The 20,492-nt window shown below is 38.5% G+C and overlaps 1 protein-coding gene across 1 annotated transcript in view; it reads right to left on the bottom strand.

The window, feature by feature from the left end:
• Positions 1-1,035: 1,035 nt before the first annotated feature.
• Positions 1,036-20,492, bottom strand: part of tmem163a (transmembrane protein 163a) — a 101,652-nt gene continuing 82,195 nt past the window's right edge. The window contains exons 5-8 of the mRNA XM_034134675.1: positions 17,932-18,028; positions 9,187-9,298; positions 4,682-4,823; positions 1,036-4,502 (exon numbers count right to left, since the gene is read on the bottom strand). Coding sequence (XP_033990566.1) covers positions 4,442-4,502; positions 4,682-4,823; positions 9,187-9,298; positions 17,932-18,028 — 412 coding nt within the window. The 3' untranslated portion in view covers positions 1,036-4,441. The remainder of the gene's footprint in view (positions 4,503-4,681; positions 4,824-9,186; positions 9,299-17,931; positions 18,029-20,492) is intronic.

The following is a 20,492-nucleotide window of genomic DNA, read 5'->3' as shown; positions in this document are numbered from 1 at the left end:
GTGGTACCCTTATTACCGGGGCATCGCCATTGGTAACTGCTGCATACCTGACTTTCTTCAGAGCAGATACTTTTCAAAAAGGGGACTACCGAATGAAAAGCAACAATCATATTGGAAAAGGCACCAAAAAGGCTCTCTTAGGAGGCCATAACATAACTATTATTTTTGCATAAAACACAAACATGCGTTTTTTTAATGTGATGTCTACATTTTTGTTTGCTTATATTTTGTTCCCCCATTCTTGATACTAGTGATATTACAATTCCTGTTTGTATATTACAATGCCGAGCAATACAATTAGCTGAGTTATCTTCCTTTCGTAACAGAATGTCTCTACCTCCTGTTCAGCTTGGTAGAGAAACTCCCTCTGGATGGAACCTTTGCAGACCATTTAGATGCACGAAAACCTATATACAGGAAAGGGAAAACCCCAAAAAGCAGAATAGAGTCCCTTTAATCCAGTTTTTATTTTGCCCTTATTGCCCTAAATGAGGAGGCTACATGCTCAGTGGGCGGAGGATTTCCTCTTCCTGCAAACTTATCAACACAATTACTTTTAGGCGAGCGACTAGTGGTTATTAATTATTAGTCCCATGTGCAGACCACCACTACCATTAAAAATATATGTAATAGTTTACCCCCAAAGCTCTCTCTGTGCACGCTGACACCATCTCATTATCCAGAGCCTCCTGAGAAAACAAGACATGTAATTGGTCTATTTATTCCATTATCCTTTTTCTTCCACAATGCATAATTGTGATGCGTAACTCCCCCATTTACTCCCCCATGACAGTTGCGTGGTTGGAAAAAAAACAAGAAAAACCTTTCTGAACATTAAGCAGGATAAAACTTTATTAATCAATAAAACTTTGCTCTTTGACAAAGAGATACCTCATAGTTCTTTTACATAAATAAATGGTGTTCACATCATCTGTAATACCACTGATGTCATTACTGTACAAACAGATAAATAAGAACTCTGTTAGTGAGATTTATTGGAAATTCAGTTACATTTGTCCATCTATGTTATGTTTCGTGTGTGTGTGTGTGTGTGTGTGTGTGTGTGTGTGTGTGTGTGTGTGTGTGGCTGGCTGCAATGCACCTGTAACCACTGAAGCTATGCAAAGCTGTAAGCAACAGAGAAGTGGTTAGTATTGCTATCATAATTTTGTGAAATGAAGTCAAAGTAATGATTTGATGTCTCTTCTTGTGGCACTAATAATAATACATCTATTCATCCATACAATACACAGTATAATTTAATGAAACACACATCAGAAGAGAGGAACTGGTGTTTTCAATGATTTGGCACGAGCTGCAAAAATTGGACATGTTTCTGAGCTATTTCAATGGAACAAAAAAATTGATTAGATATCATACTGCCCGGCAAATGAATATGGAGGTTATGTTTGTGCAATTTGATAGTGAGTGGGAAAGTTCAAACATGTCTTTAGGCAGTGGGAGAGAACAAAAATCACATTATAGATGAATGAAAAGCAACTGCAATTTTTGGTGATCGTAGAATTACAGGTATATCCAACATATATGACTATTTATTTTGGTATTCAGCTGTTGCACTGACCTGCTTTACATTGAGTGCAACAGCTTCAAAAGATCACCCATTACTAAGGAGTAAGGGGCCACAATCCCAGCACCCGGCCTACATTTTAAATAGCATGAAGAAAAAAGCATGAAAACACAAAAAAATGCAAAGAGGTAGAAAGGATTTCACTGCTAAAATCAACGCAATATAGTTATCCATATGAGCAAAAGCGCAAGTAGAGCGTAGCATTATTAAGAGTTTGTTCTGTGCCTTGTCATGTGGTTATTTGCAAGTAAACACTGTGCTTTGCTAGTAAAAGTCGCTGTAAAGATTGTCTTTTATGCATCAGAGGGGAAACATTACAAATCAGTGTGCTGTTGGTGAGTTGAAGTGGTGCGAGAGGATTCACACCTTTCAGTTATAGCTATTCACAAAATAAAATAAAATATCATAGCAATAATGTTGCACTTTGTCCAGTGTGTCAACTGAGAGTTGATAGTTACAGTGTAGAGTGGATGTAGGCGTAGTCAGAATCACTGTCCTTGGATATGCTACTGCTCGGAATAAATGGAGACTATTTTCCTAGATAGTAATTACAACTTTTGTCATGTGGCTTTTTAACACAAGGGGGCACTCTCAATCCATATTCTGTCATGTAGACAGGGAAAATGTATTATGGGTCATGGGTAAAAAGCTCATGCAAATCTGTTTGTGCTAAGCAAAGGGTCTCTGAATTAGTTATGTGAATTTATTTCTATACTTTATAAATCAAAACAGAATTTTGCCTCAAATTTGCCTCACGTTTCATGAGTGAAATTGCTAATTTGGAGGGTTTTCTATTTCTTCTGAGAGGATGACAATGGAGGTATATCGCTCAATTGTGTGACGCAATTCATAGCCTTTCAACTTTTTGAAAAAAACGTTCTGGTTGAAGTTATGACACCCATAGAGTTTAACATTATGAAGTAATTTGTGATGCATAATTGTGTAGCGATTCATTTTCAACATGTTCAATTATGATTTGCTTGACAATCAGCTCCTATTTTGAAATTAAAGGATCCTTGGACAGCCGCCTTCATCCGCTCTGATATTTTTAATTTAAAGTGCAACATTTACAGTAAGACTTATGTCATTTCACCAATAATTTACAGTAATATGTAAAACAACATTTACAATATAAGCACTATAGAGTAAGGATTCATAACTATATGCAACATTGATCATCCTGTACTTGAATAATATGCTGTCTAATCTGAAAAGCCTATTATGTAAATTACGACGACTATATTTATGACTTAATTTTAACCGATGCACCCGAACAGTGTAATAAACATATTTACAGACCGTGTGGTTTGTATTTACATTCAGTTCATTGCACATAATGGTTGATAACAATGGTAACATGCAGAACAAATGAGTAATACACAGGTATGCAGATGCAGGATTGGAAGAAACAGCATCTCTGAAAATGATATTCCCTCAGGCTGCTTATCTTTGTGCTTTGTTTCGTCTTAGGTCTGAGACTTTGTCTTATCCAACTTTCCACATTAAAATGTGCAGGCAAAACAACGAGAAAAAGTAAAAAGAAACATGAATAAAATATTAAGAGAAGTAATAAATATCCCAATCGGATTCAGTACAAAATTCCATAGAGAAAATTATAAATCAAAAGGATTGTAGAAAATCGTACCAGAGGCTTTCTGGTAGTGCCTTTGACTCTATTCATAATCTTAACGTGATGAGGTGTTAAAACCGAAACATATTACGTTTTTTTCCCCATCTTACCCATAAAGAACTTGGGATTTATGAGCACTCATCAGTTTCAGTACATTTGTAGTTATTGCATGTGTTTGTAAAAAAACAAAAAACAAAAGACTATACACTACATGGCAATGGAACATATGTAAAGTCAGTTACAGCAGGTAAGACAAAACTGACTAAATACCCTCAAATCATTTTTTAATACGTTATCGCCCATTGTGCTAAACCTGGCACTGTGCTGAAATGTGCTTGGATACATTACACACAGTATAGCCATCAATGTTGATCCTTAGTGCCGATGTGCTTCTGTTTGCTTTTAGTTGAGTTCCTAGATCGAGGCTGACCTCATTGTGTTTGCTGATGCCTTTGAGCAGCAGTGTTCGCTGACTCAGGACTGCACATGTGCTCTTCTACTTTCCCTCTCTTCCTCTTTCAGCAACAAATTAGGATCTAAGGTTGCTGCTTTGAAGAGAGGAGGCTGCTGGGGTTTTGAAACCATTTGTGTCTGATTAAGGACAGAGTCACCTGTACTTAATAATAATTACAAATAAAAATAGGAAACCTTAAATTGGTGAGCAGACCTCGACTTGGAGTTTGTCTCTTCCAAATCTCATTATACATGTTCAAAAGATATGCCGTGGGAGAACATGTCTGTGTATAAAATGTTGACCATTTAGTAATTTAGACCCTGAATATATCCACTATGATGAATCAATATACTGTAGTCTTGATTGTGTATATGTCATTCGAGCAACTAGTGTTATCTCCATGTCAGACAAATACTGCTAAAAGGCAGGAATCTCAGGTCTTGTGGCTTTCCTTATTCTAGGGGCCTTTTTTAAACTGGTTTTATGGACAGAAAGTGACAAAGGGCAGACAATAAGTATGTAGGTGTTTTCTCTCCAGGATTTGGTCTTCAAACAAGTCTTCAAACAAGTCCTTTTCTGTCAAAGTTGATCAGATGTCTGCCTTTGTGTGTGCATTAATGTGTGTTTCTTGATGCCTGAATGCACTATGTACAGTATTCACAGCGTGTGTTGTGCTGCATGTTCAGGTAAAATGTGCAGGAAAGTATGTAATAAAGACAGAGAGAAGAGGGCGGGGAAGTGTACGTGTTTGAACCTGCCCAACACACATTCACTCAAAGCGCTCGTAGTTCCTCGTCTGCCTCACGCGGGGCACCATGTCCACCAGGAGTCTGTGGGCAAAGAAACAAGGTCTCATTGTATGTAAATGTGCAGAAATACATTCTCCAAGGTGGTGCAGATCGTGCTGATTTAGCACTCAGCATGAATGACAAAATATGGATAGGCCTAATATAAATGATGAAATAATTTATATTAGTTATAATAATATATTATTATTATTTTAGCTTACTTGACGCCATAGGCCATGATGATGAGTCCAATGAGAACTCCGAGGGTGCCATCCAAAAACCAGACGTCAACGTGGTCCTTGTAGACTTCAGCGCTGATCAGAATGGAAAATCCCATGATAGAACCAACAATAGAGTTAAACCCTGAAAAAAACACAGAGATGTGGAAAATGTAATCTAGAAGTACTGAATCAGAAGAAGGCCGGATAAGTTCCCAAACATATAAAGAAACAAAATGTTACTTGGAAAAACAAAACACAAATGCTTTCACAATGACAAATGCGTCCTTAATAATGTTGAAAGGTTGCATTTGGACTTAGAATAAATGCCTTTTAAATTATAATAAAACAACTTGTTTAAAAAAGGAAATATGTATAGTATAATAAAGTACATTATAATATGTTAAATTGTCAATTGCTATTGGAAAAGACACCATTGAAAGTCAGCTCTGCATACCCGTCCTAACAATCGAGAGAAAAAGAGTTCAATGATGTCACAGGGAGTCTAAATGAGAACGAAGAAAGGGAGTGGAACACGTGAAATAGAAAAATAAAATTGTATTTTCTGTTAAGTCCTCATCCTGCTGCATGGTCTGTGTTCTAGGGAATTCCTGCATACATTAACTTTAAAAGCAGACCAAGCCTACTAAATAATAATTGAATGCCTCTTTGATCACAAATAAATATATGTATAAATGGTGTTTCTATGAAAATAATCCAATAAACAGAAGAACGTCTGCAAACGTTAGGTTATCGTAAGTCAAACATATACTCTTGAGTGAATGAATTGCACTAAGATCTGCCCTGATTCAGGTCACCTTGTGGAAATGTGTTCAGAATACGGAAAATGTCCATCAAACAGGAAAGTTTCGTCAGCAAAGAAGCTCAAAGGGACTAAAGACCTAATATCCGATTAAATTAAGTCTGCATTACGTTAAAGCTTAAGCTTTAAAGGAAGGACTAAAAGAGTCATTTCGGTCCGTTTATGAATTGTTTGTCTGAGTAATGAAGTAGTCTAAGTAGTGGTAGTTTCAGTTTCAAATATGCTTCACTAATCCTGATTATGACCAATTTAAGAACTTAGATAAAGAGATGTCTGTTGAAATGTATTTACCATTTCTCACCTGAGGGCACAATCTTTTGGTTATGAAGGAAAAGTTTGATGTTTTGAATGTGGAACTTATTTGGAGTTAGACGAGAATATTGATGCTGCTCTAGTGACTGCACAGTAGAAATGAAGCTACAGCAAGCAGCCGGTTAGCTTAGCTTGGCATAAAGACTGGAAACAGTGGGAAACAGCCCACCAGAACCTTTAAAGGTCCCCTATTATACTGTTTTACATCAATATATTATAGGTCTCAGATATACACAAAACATGTCTCTGAAGTGTTTGGCTCAAAATACCAAACAGATCATGCATTGCAGCATCCCATAATCCCCTCTGTTTCAGGCCTGTTTCAAAAGTGCTGATTCTCTGTCTGTTACTTTAGATAAAAATAAGGAGCCACTCCCCACGCCCCTCTGAGAGATATTTGGTTTAAAAAGAACACTTTGGTGCTCTAAGAGGAGATTCAGGTGATAAGGTGTGGGGGTTAGGGTTAGGGTGGGGGGGGGGGGGGGGGGGGTTACCTTGGTTGGTTATTGGCTAATGGTTACACAAGCCAAAAAATCGTTATGACATCATAAAGTCGCCAGAATCTGATCAGCTCATTTTCACACAGGTTTTTATATAAATGCCTGTCATACAACTTTTAAGGTGCTAAAAGGCTAATTTATTCTTAAATCCTTTGCATAGAACCTGACTAGCTATTTTCCCCCCATTTACCACACAAACATGAAAGATATATTAGACCATTCATGAAACTCTATCAAGAGCAATTTTACTTTTCCATACAAGAACTTTCCTGGCTATATCATTCTTGAATACATTTACTGTATTTGAGTTACCCCAAATAGGGGCTTATGCATTTTTTATAATTACATTTCTCCTTGTGTGAAAGCTACTGCAGTAGGTTATTATCTCGCCTACAGTAAGTGTATGGTCTTGTGGGAAATAAATCCAGTCTCCGAAATCAGCAACCTAAGGTTTATTGGATTGATGCCCTGTGCGAGACCTGGGAATAGCAGTGTGTGTACGCTGTGCTTTTGTTCACGTGCACGTGTCTAGCAGCCAGTGGGTCATGACCTCTTCTTTCAATCCAGTTATTATAAGAACAACTTTCTCTGTAACAGAAAAATACACGCAAAATCTGTTTTGTGGTTTTGGCGTTAGGTTCAAATAAACCCTGGCTCTTTACACATAGATCAGACTAGAACAGTCTTTTAATGCTAATCTACTTTATAAATCTGCCACACTACATTTCAAAGAATTAGTTCTGGACTGACTTAAATTCTAGAATGCAGGCTCGAAAATGACATGCACAGAACAAATGACTATAACTTAACTTCTAAACGGGGTAAATTAATAATCTTTTTTCTGAAAGCAATGATAAACCTGTGAGTTGGATGTAGAAAAGTCAGAATCAAAATAGAATTTTTTTATTTTAAAGTAAAGTCAGATTGAACATAGTGAAAAAATGTAAATTATAGTGTCCGTCCAAAGAAAACCCATTACTTATAGTGAAAACCACCCTTGAATGATGGGATAGTAGACTAAAAGCTTTAGGAATCCAAACTGTAACATATAACAAGTACCCTGTATCAAGTGACATTTTACCTTTTAAGAGAGGTTTAGCAAAAAAACAACCACTTCTGGGGTCATTTGGGTGGATTTGCCAAATCTCTGGCCCCCCTCGGTTGATTTTGATGATTAACACCTCTTTTGAACCGTACCATTGAGGAATGAGAGTGATGTGCACGCAGCTTGCCCAAACCGAAAGCTATGTTACGCTCTGAAAACTGAAAACCGAAAACTGAAAACTAGGCTATAGCCATAAATATGATGATGGATTATCAGTAATCATTTTAAAGGGACACAGAGACATTGGATTAACCTTCAGCAGCGTCTTTGATCATTTTAATGCCATTGAACACAACTTTTGATCAGAAAAACAGCAAAGGTAAGACATATTTGCCGTTTTGGCTCCGTAAAGCTACGTGGTGTGTTGTCTGGGTTTGCCTACGTTGGCCTGAGTTTTGGTTACACAGTGATGATACGTATACCTCTAGAATCTGTGGAATCTCAGCTTTAATCTGATATGTTGTTTGTGCAGATCCGATAAGTAATAAAGTATTTATACCGTGAGTTCTGTGCTAAGTGCGTTAGCATTTTTTCGCTCAGGGCTAATTCAGAGGCTCGGCGTTAAACTTGTGTTTTGTTTCGGTACAAATTGTTCATATTGTCAGTTAGCTGAGTTTCTTCCCGTTAAGTGGGTATGACACATTAATAGGTTGTTAAATGTTAAGAAGCGCTGAGACACAGTTTCGTGAGAAAAAAGCCCGCAGCCGGGTTTAACAGGTTAACAAGTCTATGCAAAAAAAGTAAAAACCAATAATAATTTAAAAACATTATGGCATTTTAACCTTTTATTTTGATAACTTCATCAAATAATTATTGGTTCAAAAAACAACCCAAATTAACCAGCAAATGTCGAGATTTTTATCATTAATCGATCAGAACAACGACGATCTTGTCTGCATTGCAGTACTTTAGGTTCCTAGCTATGCTGTTAGAGTGGGATGTCCAACGAGGGAATCCTCTCACATCAATCCAGATAAATTAAGATTAATCCCAGGGTCAGGCGTGGACCCCATCCAGTGAGAGGTGTAAAATGTTTTGGGTTCATTATGAAAGTGTGCAAAACCCTAAGTCAGAAGAAACTTTCTACCTTCAGCCCTGCTTTTTGCACCAAGTTAGTGAATAACCAAGGTTGAGTTGTGACGTTTTTCTCTACGGTTGAAAGATCTAATGGAGTTACAAGATTTAATCGACAGCTCTTTTGAATACTTTTCATTGGTTAAGTATTGTGAAAACCAACAAAGACTCAAAAAGGGTAACCAATGGCATTGATTTATGACAATGATGGTGTTACAAAGTTACAGACAGCGACATTTTGTACTTTTACATTGAAATATTTCTAGTTTTTCGTAAGTAAGCAGTATGATACAATATATATTTTACCACTCTTACGCATGTTTTTGTCTCGCTCAATAGATAGGATTATTCAACTCTATCCCCTGTTAACTTCCCCTCTTCCGTAAATGCAAAGTACATTTTTAAGGATTTATTTTTCTCCATGAAAACAAATATTGCCACAGCAGGAAAGTCTGTTTTGTAACTTTTCTGGTTGAACTACTTCTCATTAGCAGAAGAGAGACACAGACATTGATCCTCAACACTAAAGGCTAAATAAATCACCAATGAGAAATGTAACACCAGAGAGTTTTCGTGGGCATTTATTGAGTAAAATACTATTTCCTTTGCCAATTTGACACGCTTTGTTAAGACCTCTTAAATTGGGGAACTTTTCATTTATTTATGTGTGTGTGCGGTTGCTTGTGTACCCTACCGTCAGTGATAAGTGCCCGGCTAGTCAGCACCCTTCCCAGCATGAACTTGGCCACAGCTAGCACAGCACATGTGATTCCGCTCACTATAGACACACTGTAGAGGAAGTCGTCCTGTGGAAAGACAGGAGAGAGAACATGGAACATTATTTGAATGATTCGTTTCTGGTCAACCGTGTGTGTATTAGAATAACAAGTAGAAACAAACAGAGAGAAAGCTACAAACTGTCTGTAGAGCAAACAGTCAAAAGCACCAACAACATCAGTCAGACAGAACCAACCACCAAGCTTTCCTCAGCTCAACCATAAATAATATATATACAGGCTTGACTTGGTGCATCAAGCCAAGGTCATTCAGATGGCGCCTCTAAGTGATGTGAGGGTCTGATGTTTTTAAGTTTCAGCAAAAAAACAGCACTTGACCCCAAAATGTCTCTCTAACAGATTTCACAGGGCCAACAGGGGGTACTGATACAGAGAAAGTAAGAGAAAAAAAGAAAATGGGACTATAAAAGATACATGAGAGAATAACCAAACTTTTGTTTTTGACAGACTTTACCCTGCTTCACCAGACTTGGGTCTTTTGTGTTTTTAACATGGATGGAGAAAAAATACATCATGACAAACACACCAAACTGAATAAACCCGCTTTTAAACTAGACCTTCTAGAACGAATATTAATGACTTATTTATTATGTCAGATTTGTTTAGAAACAGATTTTGGTAGACTGCTGATGTTAAATACCAGAAAATGTTCTGGCAAAATTCACTTGTTTCTGGGGACAGGAAATGCATCGTACATATTGGATTGTTAGTGTTTTAGGAGCAAGGGGGCACTAGCATCCTTAAAATGATCTGAACAAAGGACTTGTTAGAATGTTAAGGGTATTGAACATTGAAACAGTCCTTCTGTGGGATTTGATTGCGTAGAATTCCTGAAATTCTAAAGTCTTTCAACAATACTTCCTGTCAAGACCCAAAAACTAAAGTCCGCTGGGTGGATGTATATTGGGTTTAAATTCTTACACAAGTTCTAGTTTGAGGCTGATCTGCAAGTTTTCTTGTTGGACTTCCAATATGCCATATACTTCCATCTGTTGGTGAAGTTCTAGACGCAACGTACTAAAATCAGATATGGTAATAGTTTGCATTTAGTCAAGGCACTGCACAGTCACGGTTCATCCACTCACTTTATTTGCCTGAGACTCTTTGTCAGGATTGGATAACCTAATCCATAGCCTCTAGTCCAACCTGATTGACACGATTCATGGTAGTGACTCGTCATTCACATGGTAATCACGCTATAAAGCATATGCTGCTTCTTTGCCTAATTTACATGGGACAATAACTAAAGATATTAACTTCCTCCTTTAGTGAATAAGACTTGAACATACCAATACAAAATCTCATCAGATAACTTTAGTGAGTTGAGTCATTTTTCTCATAGACTTCTACACAATTAGACATATTTTTGCAACCAGTGAAGTCGTCCCCTGCTGGCCATTAGAAGGAATGCAGGTTTAGGGTACTTCCGTCTATTATTGCAGAATGGTTACAAATTTAACCTAGGCTTAGTCTTTGTATAAACCATTCTGTGACACAAGCACACACAATATATCGTCACGTAAACCAAAATGCACTAGCTTTCAGTTTGAGCTCTTTATTGCGGGTCAGCTAAACACTTATTATTCCCTTGCATCGTTTTCACTCCCATTAAACTTGAATTAGATAGAGGCTTTCATTTCACACGTCTACATATCCTTCATTGGCTGACTGCTTCTTATGTCAGAATATCACAGTTGTCAACAGTATTCTCTCTGCTTTACAGTATTGTGGAACACTCTATCCAGCTGTATTGTTTTCAACGGAATAAAAGGGCAAACAAGGGACACTTTTTTGCATTTTACTGGCGAGTACTTCTCAGATTGTTTAGCTTTGTTTATTGCGAAAGACTCTCTGAGCTCAAGATCAGAGAACAAACAAGTGTGTCACAGCATGCTAGTACTCTATGTATGTATGTGTTGCATCAGTGTGTGCTGCCTTCTCTCCACCCTCACATTGGCAGGGAGAGCCAATCTCAGCTCTGTGTGTTTAATCAGGCACTCGACACAGACAGCCTGCCATGAGAGCAGCGACCCGGGACGTGACGCGAATCAGGATTCCAGATTTTCTCCACCCTCTGTCTGCGCAATGTGATTTTATGGCCTGATATTTCAAGGTAGCAAGATGTAACAGTACTCTCAGTGTGTGTTGCTGTTGTTAATTTTTGGCTGTTAAATTTAAAGGGAACCGGAGAATATCTCAGAAGAATTAATCCCTGAATCAATGGCACCATTAGCCCAGAAACAGACATCATATGCAGATTTGACTTTTCCTTCTTAAAAATTCAATTTTTCTCCCTTTTTATAATCCTTATCTTGCCCTTCCTGTAACACGCTGTTCCGCAGATACAAACGTTAGAGCAAATGTTAAACCACCACAGACTTCTGTGTAATGAAGACTTCAGAGAAAATGTCTATTTCAGCCACACACCAGAAACCAAAGGTAAAACATAAAAAAATACGAGACACAAATGACAAAAATACGAGACAAAAAACAATAAATCAGTGAAAGAAGACATGGTAATGGAGTAAGATAAACTATGAAGTTGTTGGGTGAAATGAAGGAAGAGGGGTGAGGAAACAAGGAAAGGGGTAGGGGACAGAAAGAGAGTAGAACAAGATAATGAATGAGGAAGTGAGGAAAGGAAAAAGAGAGACCTTATAAATGGCAGATATTGAGATTAAAATATTCTTCAAACTCTACAATGTTAAAGGGCCCATGTCATGCTTTTCCGGTTATTACCCGTCCCCTTGTGTTATGAAGGTTTTTATGCATGTAAACGGTGTGCAGAGTCAAAACCCTCAAAGTACACCCTACAGCGAGTAAAACTCTAACACAGAAAATACCTCCCCAAAACGCCTCGTTGGAGATACGTCACTGCCCATTTGAGTCTTCCATTTAGTTCCGGGTACGGCATGATGTCATGCGGTACCCGGAACGAAATGGACCAATCCCGAAGAGCTATGGCCACACCCAGCGGCGCTGGCCGCACCCTCTGCCAGCCTAACATTTACTGTTGGAAGCTCTGGTTCAGTTCACAATCGATCCAGCCATGCCAATGCCAAGGACCTGTTTCCTGAAATGTGAGGAGAAATCTGAGCTGTTTGTCCTACCGACGGAAGAACCACGACGAAGTCAGTGGTTGAAATGTCTTTTTAACACTGTTCCTTCAGAGGTTCGAAGAACGTTACTGTGTGCGCGGCATTTCACAGACGAAAGCTTCCAAAACATTGCCCAGTTTGAGGCCGGATATGCACAGCATTTGAAACTGAAGGACGATGCTATTCCTAGTTTGTTTGGACCGTTTGGAGCAGGGGAAGATTCGGATACACAACCTGTAAGTTTGCATTGTTATTTGTGTATTTATCAAACAAGGTATCTACCACGACTGTTTAAATGTGTAAACATGTTTCGGACTGCTAAGCCAGTGCTAACTGTGCTAACTAAGTTGCTAGCGTTTCCATATCAACTCTAATATCAGCAGATGGCCTTACATAGGCTACATGTATCTCATAGCAGGAGAATGTCTGCATTCACACACGAAATACTCATAGACAGTATACTCCAGGTGATTTACCGTACGGTCAGTCGCGAAACGTAATTACATTATAGCTGGCGTTCCGAGCGTGTATGCTACCGAGCTAAACAACAAGGCTACTAAGAGCTAGATATGAGTTTGCTCGGAAAAACATTGTTTTTATGCCAGCTACAATGAATGTAGCAGACTACACATATAAGATTGCAATTGTAAACATGTGCTTGATAGCCTAATATGAACCACTATCTGTTGTTCATAGTATAGTATAGCATATTGAACAACTGAACAACTAGCAAACGTAGATTAGCATTGTAATCCAGCTGGCAAGCTGACGAACATCAAACAACTAAGTTTATTTCACACTTCCAGCAGAGACAACGGGGAAATCCCCTCTCTTTGCCCGCCCCCAAAGGACAGTACATTACAGTTGGCTTTCCTCCGACGCTGATAGCATGTATAGCTAATGAGGCTAGCTATACATGCTAGCGGGAAACATTGCATTCATGCCAGTTACAATGAATGACCGAACGTAGCAGACTACCCGTATAAGATTGCAATTATAAACACGTTATTGCTAGCCTAATATGAACCACTAGCTTTTGTTCATAGTAGTTTTATTACACTCCATTATAGTTGCCGTTCCTCCGAGCTAACGTTCATATCGTGTTTGCTAACAAGGTAAACAAGAAAGCTAGGTTAGCATATTAGCTGGCAAGCTTACTGTGTTGATTATATAGATGGATTAGATAGATCCACACTCCTACCACAACTACTACTAACAAATCTAAAACAACTAAGTTTCTCTAATATTTTGTGATTTGCATTTGATTTCGTCCAGCCAGATCCTGGCGGAAAATACATGACAGGGACGGGACTACCACACTGAGGCCTCGTCCTAAAAAGCCCCGGCTGCGATAGGCAAGATGCCGACAACGAGGAGGAATGGATGATATACCGTGTATATATGTATATTTATGTTCATTTTGTACATTTCTAAAAATAAAGTTTGATGGAAATACTTAGTAGGCCTATCCTTTCTTCCCTGAATTATTTGCTCCTATAACATATCATTCATATATAGCAAACCATGATTTGATTTCTCATCAAACAGTAGTAGTTTATTACAGGTAAAAATAACTTACTCTTCTATAACAACAGTTGTAGGTACAGTTCGGTTAGTTAGCGTATAAAATATACGGCTGTACCGACGCCATTATAAGACTGATGTTCCGAGAGCGAGCCGAAAAAAGCACTGTTAGACATGGGCGGAGCCTCTTTGGTGGTTGACTAATCAGAACAGAGTGGCCGAGCTGACCAATCGGAGCACACTAGGCTCACAGGGAGGGGGGAGCAAGAGCTCCAACGAGTCGTTCAGTTGAGAGAGTGAATACTGCTGAATACACATACTTTACAGAGATGCTGAATGCGAAACCAATGTGAGTTTGGAAAATTGCACAGTATAAATCTATTTTAGTATACCTCAACAATGTAATTATGATCAGTGGAAATGGCCATGACATGGGCCCTTTAAATACTTTTCTGTTGCCCCTTATTAAATAAAATAATTATTGATTTCAAACAAAGCAATGTTTGTTCTTGTATTGTATACCTTCTTGTCTAGTTGTTCTTAGGTAATGGCTCCTTTGAGACCTAATACCCCCAGTGCCCTAATCTGGGGCTGTAGTGCTTGTTGATGCTTGGCGATTGGTAAATTGGTAAACCTTCACTCTCACTGGAAACTTACCTAAAATTGTAGTTGCTTTAACATTGTGATTTCATGATTCCTTCCGATATTATTGCAGATATGCTGTAAGCTAGTTAGCTAACGTAGCTCATTTCAAATATACTAACGCTTGCAATAATGAAACAAACTAACTCTGCGAGAGTGACAGTTGGCTAATTTTAAAATCCCTGAAGTTTGTCGAGCTTGTTTTTCTCTTGTTTTATTTGTTCTTATATGTGGCTGTATTTTTGTATGTATAAATCATTTTAAAAGGTGTTTATTTAGCTCTTGATGCTTACGATGTTTTTGTATTGCACGTTGAATTTGTTGGTTGTTAGAATGTGCTATTTAAATAAACTTTCTTAACCGTGTTTGCCTTACAAATTCTAGCCAAACCAAGTAGCCTTCGAAAGACTGTTACATAAGAAAAACGGATAAACAAACTGATAATCAATCTGATGCAGGTAAAGACAGAGAAACCCAGATTAAAAGAGAAGGTACTGTTCAAAGAAGGTAGAAAGGCTGGTGAAGAAAAGAGAGAATGTCAAAGAGACGGACAGAGGTAATGGGCTCATGCTGGTGCCAGGAAGCTCCTTTGAGACCTAACACTCCCGTTTCTATTAACATAGTGGCAGTGGAACATCAAACACAGTCTCTGCTCGCTTCTCTACCAACTTCAGTCTCTCGGCTTTAGATTAGTGGTCAAAGGGGCCTCACTGACTCATTTTTACACCATCAAACATGCACTTAAAAAAGATAAAAAAGACTCACATTTACTGTCTGGTACAGATATTTATAGATTCTCACATCCAATGTTATTTCTTCCTGTTTTCTCCTTACCTAACCCAAATCTATTCTTAATCTTTAGATCCTCACTTTGTGAAATGTATTGTAAAAAAACTCTTTCTAAACAGTATTTATACTCATGCTGTGCATTTAAATCTTCTTTTGGTCTTTTGCTACCTTGTAGCTAGTTAATTTATTTAAGTATAGCTAAGCTTTGGTAGACATAAAGTGGATATGTTGACCAAATATGGGAAGGCTAGACCCAGTACATTTGCAATTAAAGATGCAATTGGGAGCAAGGAGGTGCACACCAAGATCAGTCCCCACGTCATAACATTAATTTAATCTGCTTCATAAACATACAACAAGAAGAGGAAAAATGAAAGAAAATGAGAAGGTGTATGCGAAGGTTGGTGCATCCAATGCTAGCTAGTGTGCTTACGTCTGTACAGTTAAAGAGGTTCTATTATGCTTTTGGAGGTTTCCCTTACCTGTAGTGTTTTGTATAGGTTTGCATGCATGTAAACAGTCTGCTAAAGGCTACATTCCAAAAAAGGTCATGCCAGAGGGAGTTTCTCTCATGCACATTCCCCCCTCGCTTGAAACGACTCGATTGGACTCCTTTGTTTACTTCCGTAACATTGTGACATCACTAGGAACACTTGCGCTTCTATTGGCTAGCGCTCCGACACATTGTAGTGATAGGGTGAGGTGCGGGACATTTCCGACACAACTATAAGAAGTTATCACAACAGAGACGGCCAGCTAACCAATCAGAGCAGATGGGCTCTGGTTTCAGACAGAGGGTGAAAAGAGGTGCTGCAGCACAGGCAGTATGAGAAGAATAAAGAGCTTTTTGAACATTAGTAATGTTAACATGTCACAGTAAAGGCACAAAATACAAATATGAATCTGGAAATTAGCATAATATGTCCTTTTAACATTGGTTGTTTGGGCCGATAAACAGAACAGTGCAACAGTTGCAAAAATACTGCAAAGCATATATTTGCTTTATCATTATGCCAAATGGTTTAAAACAAACGACCACATTTCTGCTGCTTCAAGTTTAGACAAAAGCATTTTAAGGCATTTTCTAGAAAATCCCACAGGCAAAGCACCGCCTCATGGTTTTTTAAAGGTCCAAATAGGCCAATAAGTCCAACATTTTGTCTCAACTCAAGGCTGTTTTCAATTCAACTGTGAAATGAATTTTGTTAACAGTAAAAAACTGAGATATGTTTGTTTTTGATAGAGCTGCTGGATCTATAACAAAATCTAAAAGTGCATCTGACAGCTTTGAAAATACAAGGCTAGGAATTTTAAAGAGGAGCTTTGTGTTTTTGGAGTGTATGCATGTCTCTTGGCTTCACTGGTTATTGAAATGGACAGATGGTGGAGGTTAAATCATTTACAAACCCAAATAGGAGGGTTCAAAGCACAGAGCTGGAAAAGATGCGATGGGCACTCCCCAAACAGTGTGACCATGTTATAGTCAGGCCGTGCTCCGGCAACACAAATATGAGACTATTTTGGGACCTCATTCACAGTCTTAACACCTCAAGAGAGATGTGGACAGGGAAGTGAAGTGTTGAAACTAAATGTGTGTGCATGTATGTGCCTGTCTGTATCAAAGAGAAAAAAGAGAACAATAGTCAGGGGGACTGAGACAAAAACTCTGACGTCAGAGCAGCTACAGCAGAAGGCTATTAATAGACACGCGCTCCAAACCATAAATGATGTGTGTGTGTGTTTTTTTGTATTGCTCTGTGTGTAGATGTGCTCAATGAGCCCATATGTAACTCAATGCTCAATTATCATACTCAGTGCAACCTTGTCAGAAAACACACACATGCACCTGTTTGCCACTTTTCTCATAAATAAGATGTCTATAATGTTGATGGAAAAACGAGGAGCATCTAATGAGCTATGTCTTTGTCTTAAAATACTGTAGGCTATCACAAAGTCCAAGGTTAGGTTTAAACTACTGCTTAAAAGACTGTCATGGCATGTGCAATCATTGAAAATATATACATTTTCTTTTATCAAAGATAACTTATTAATTAGATAAACCTTGCCCTTACAGAACTGCAAAATGTGATACAAATACATTATTATTGTCAAAAATAATCAGATTATTCCCTTTTTATAACACATTATTTTACAGTTATATTCTAAATTAACACCTTAAAGGGGCACTCCACCCATGTTACATTGTATTCAGTTTACTTGTCACTTCACTGACTACTAGTAGTATGAACAAATACACTGACTGTGAACATATTTTGAAATCTATTTAATGCTCTTAAGTAGCTTGAAACATTTCAAAAAATCTTTAAACTGGTGATATTAATTCTCTATCTAACTTTCTATTTGACAGCAGTTATCTCACAAGACATAGAAGCCAAGAATTACCACCAATGTACCATGGTTCTTGTTTTAGCATGATATGAACACAACTCCATTAAGGATTTTTTCTTTATGCTGTGTGTGTGTGTGTGTGTGTGTGTGTGTGTGTGTGTGTGTGTGTGTGTGTGTGTGTGTGTGTGTGTGTGTGTGTGTGTGTGTGTGTGTGTGTGTGTGTGTGTGTGTGTGTGTTACCACTTCAGGAGGCTCCCTGGTAGCCAGATTATGGATGGCCTTTCCAAGGATGCACAGGGAGGAGAGGACGAACACCACCCCGAGGACCACACATGCTCTGCAGACAGACAGAGAGAAGAGTTTAGGAGAGTCAGCTTTAGTGACTATCATGTCTTTGGTAAACTTGCCAATTGGCAAGTTACATACAGTTGAACCAAAGCAATAACACGAAGACTCGAGAGCAGTCAAACTGTGTTCAATTTCTTTAACAACTTATATTCCTTAAATCCCAGCCAGTGGATCCAAAAAGACCCCCATCACCCCAACAACAAACTGTCCTGGGTGCTGCCGACTGGCAGGCGGTACTGCAGCATCAGGACAAAGACCAGACAGTTTATCCCACAGGCCACAAGACTATTTAATGCCTGAGCTCTGTTTAGTGCCTCCATAACCTAAAAGCATTCAACTTAACATTTCCATTCCCATTTCTATACTGTAGCTACTGTGTATATGACAATAAAGCCTTTGAATCTTTGAATACTTAGACTTTTGAAAATGACTTATGTCAATAATAAATCATATGCATGTGTTGTGGTAATGATGCATCCCTTCAATTACACTATTTATTGAAGTTAATTTAACAGACTAATGACCGAATAAGCCATATATCAGTGTGTCTGGCACAGTGCATGATGGATCATCCTGCAGAAAAAAGCATTGAAAATAAAAATGTGCCTGATATTGCATATAACATCACTACCAAATGTATCACTGTTGCAGTGTGTTTGGGTGTGTCAGAAAACTGTTTACAGTGTATTGAGGGCACTGTGTGCTACCAGAATAAACAAGTTGCCATTTGAGGGCGGCACTTTGTGATGTTGGATCATTAAAACAATATCCGGGATAATGAGGTGAATGTTTTGGAGTGAAGGACTACAGGATGCTTGTATACCCACAATTCCTTGCTCTGGCAGCAGTGGAGTAAGATGTAGTTATTCCACACCACTGCAGTGCACAACAAAACCAATCACATTTCACTGAGAAAACTTTGAAGTCTGCATATGTTTTAGTCATCATTATCTCCAATGCACACTTGTCATTGGAGATCATGATTACTAAAACCTCATAAGCTCAAAATGACTTGGAGGTCAAATAGCTGAAAAAGTATAATGTCAAAAAAGTTGACATACAATTAAGAAATGCTATTGTATATTAATGCAGCCTTAATATACTCTCCATCAAAGATAATATATATCTATTATCATCATCTTAATTAAAAATGGGTGTTAATAAACCCCCTGAATATCTTTCTCTTTTGCCTCTGTACCTAATCTTTCAGACACACAGACACTGTAACTTGAATGTCTCCTTCTGCCTAATTCCTATTCTACTTTCTAATTTTGTTTATGTATATGTATTAGCCGAAGATGTACAAACAGGAACTCTAAAGCTTTCCCCTCCTCTAACTGAGGGCAAAAACCTACTTGGTCAAACATTAAGGGTCCTGTTCACATCTGTTACAGAAAAATATAGCTTTTTATGTGTATCTTTTTTTTCACTTGTATTGTCATTACATAGTACAGGTACTATATAACAAAATGGTTTCTCTGCATTTGACCCATCTTAGTGTTAGGAGCAGTGGGCTGCAATATGAACGGCGCCCGGGGAGCATTGTAGGAAACGGTGCCTTGCTCAGGGACACCTCGGTAGCACGTGGTCTTGCCGAGACTTGAACTGGTGACCTTCCAATTTTTCGGGGTAAAATAAACTACGGACATACAGTAATATCATGTTACTCATTGACGTCGTAAAGGTAGCTTTTGTTGAACCAAACGTGGTCCCCCTGAGTGTTTGGTTAAGCCATTCATCATCAACCCTGCTTCTTTCCCTCAGAGGACCTTTGTGCTCCTAAATCTTACTGTGGGTATTGTCCACAGTACATGTATGATATTAATGTGTACTTGTAAAAGCGCCTCGATGACTTCGAGGTGTGAAGATGGCCGGTGTGGCGCAGTGCGCTGTGCAATGATTATCAGATCAAGGGGGTGAAACCTGCTGCCGCTGCGTCTGTAAAGCCGTTGTGTCCTTGGGCAAGACACTTCACCTGAACTTGCTCCTGTGGGTATTGTCCACAGTAGACCATTACATGTATGTATGATCTGTATGTGTAATGTGTATCTGTAAAGCGCTTTGAGTCATTGATAAAGCGCTATAATAAATATAAGGATTATTATTATTACTTCTGCTGCTCTGGGCGTCCAATAATGAGGCGAATGGGTTTACATTGGAATTACCTGAAAGTGCATTAGTAAAGTGTGTCTTCTGCATTAGTACCAAGATGCCAGCGCCTTACCGAAGAGTCCGGGAGTGAGACAAGGATGGAATATGTGTTGTATGTGTTTAGGTACATTTTAAGTACACAACCTTTTGTGTGCTCATGATTCTGATTCTATTATTGGATGGAGAGTGGCAGCTCAGTCCTTTATCACCTCTGAGTGGAGCAGAGGTGCTGTTGTTGTAAGGCTCTGTGCAACCTGACAGCCAGTTAATGGACTCAGCTGAAGGATTTATAGGCTTCTGTT

This window comes from Trematomus bernacchii, unplaced genomic scaffold (genome assembly GCF_902827165.1).
Source record: "Trematomus bernacchii unplaced genomic scaffold, fTreBer1.1, whole genome shotgun sequence".
Lineage (NCBI taxonomy): Eukaryota > Metazoa > Chordata > Actinopteri > Perciformes > Nototheniidae > Trematomus > Trematomus bernacchii.
The sequence above is the reverse complement of the archived record's forward strand: the minus strand, read 5'-3'. Positions and strand labels throughout refer to the sequence as shown.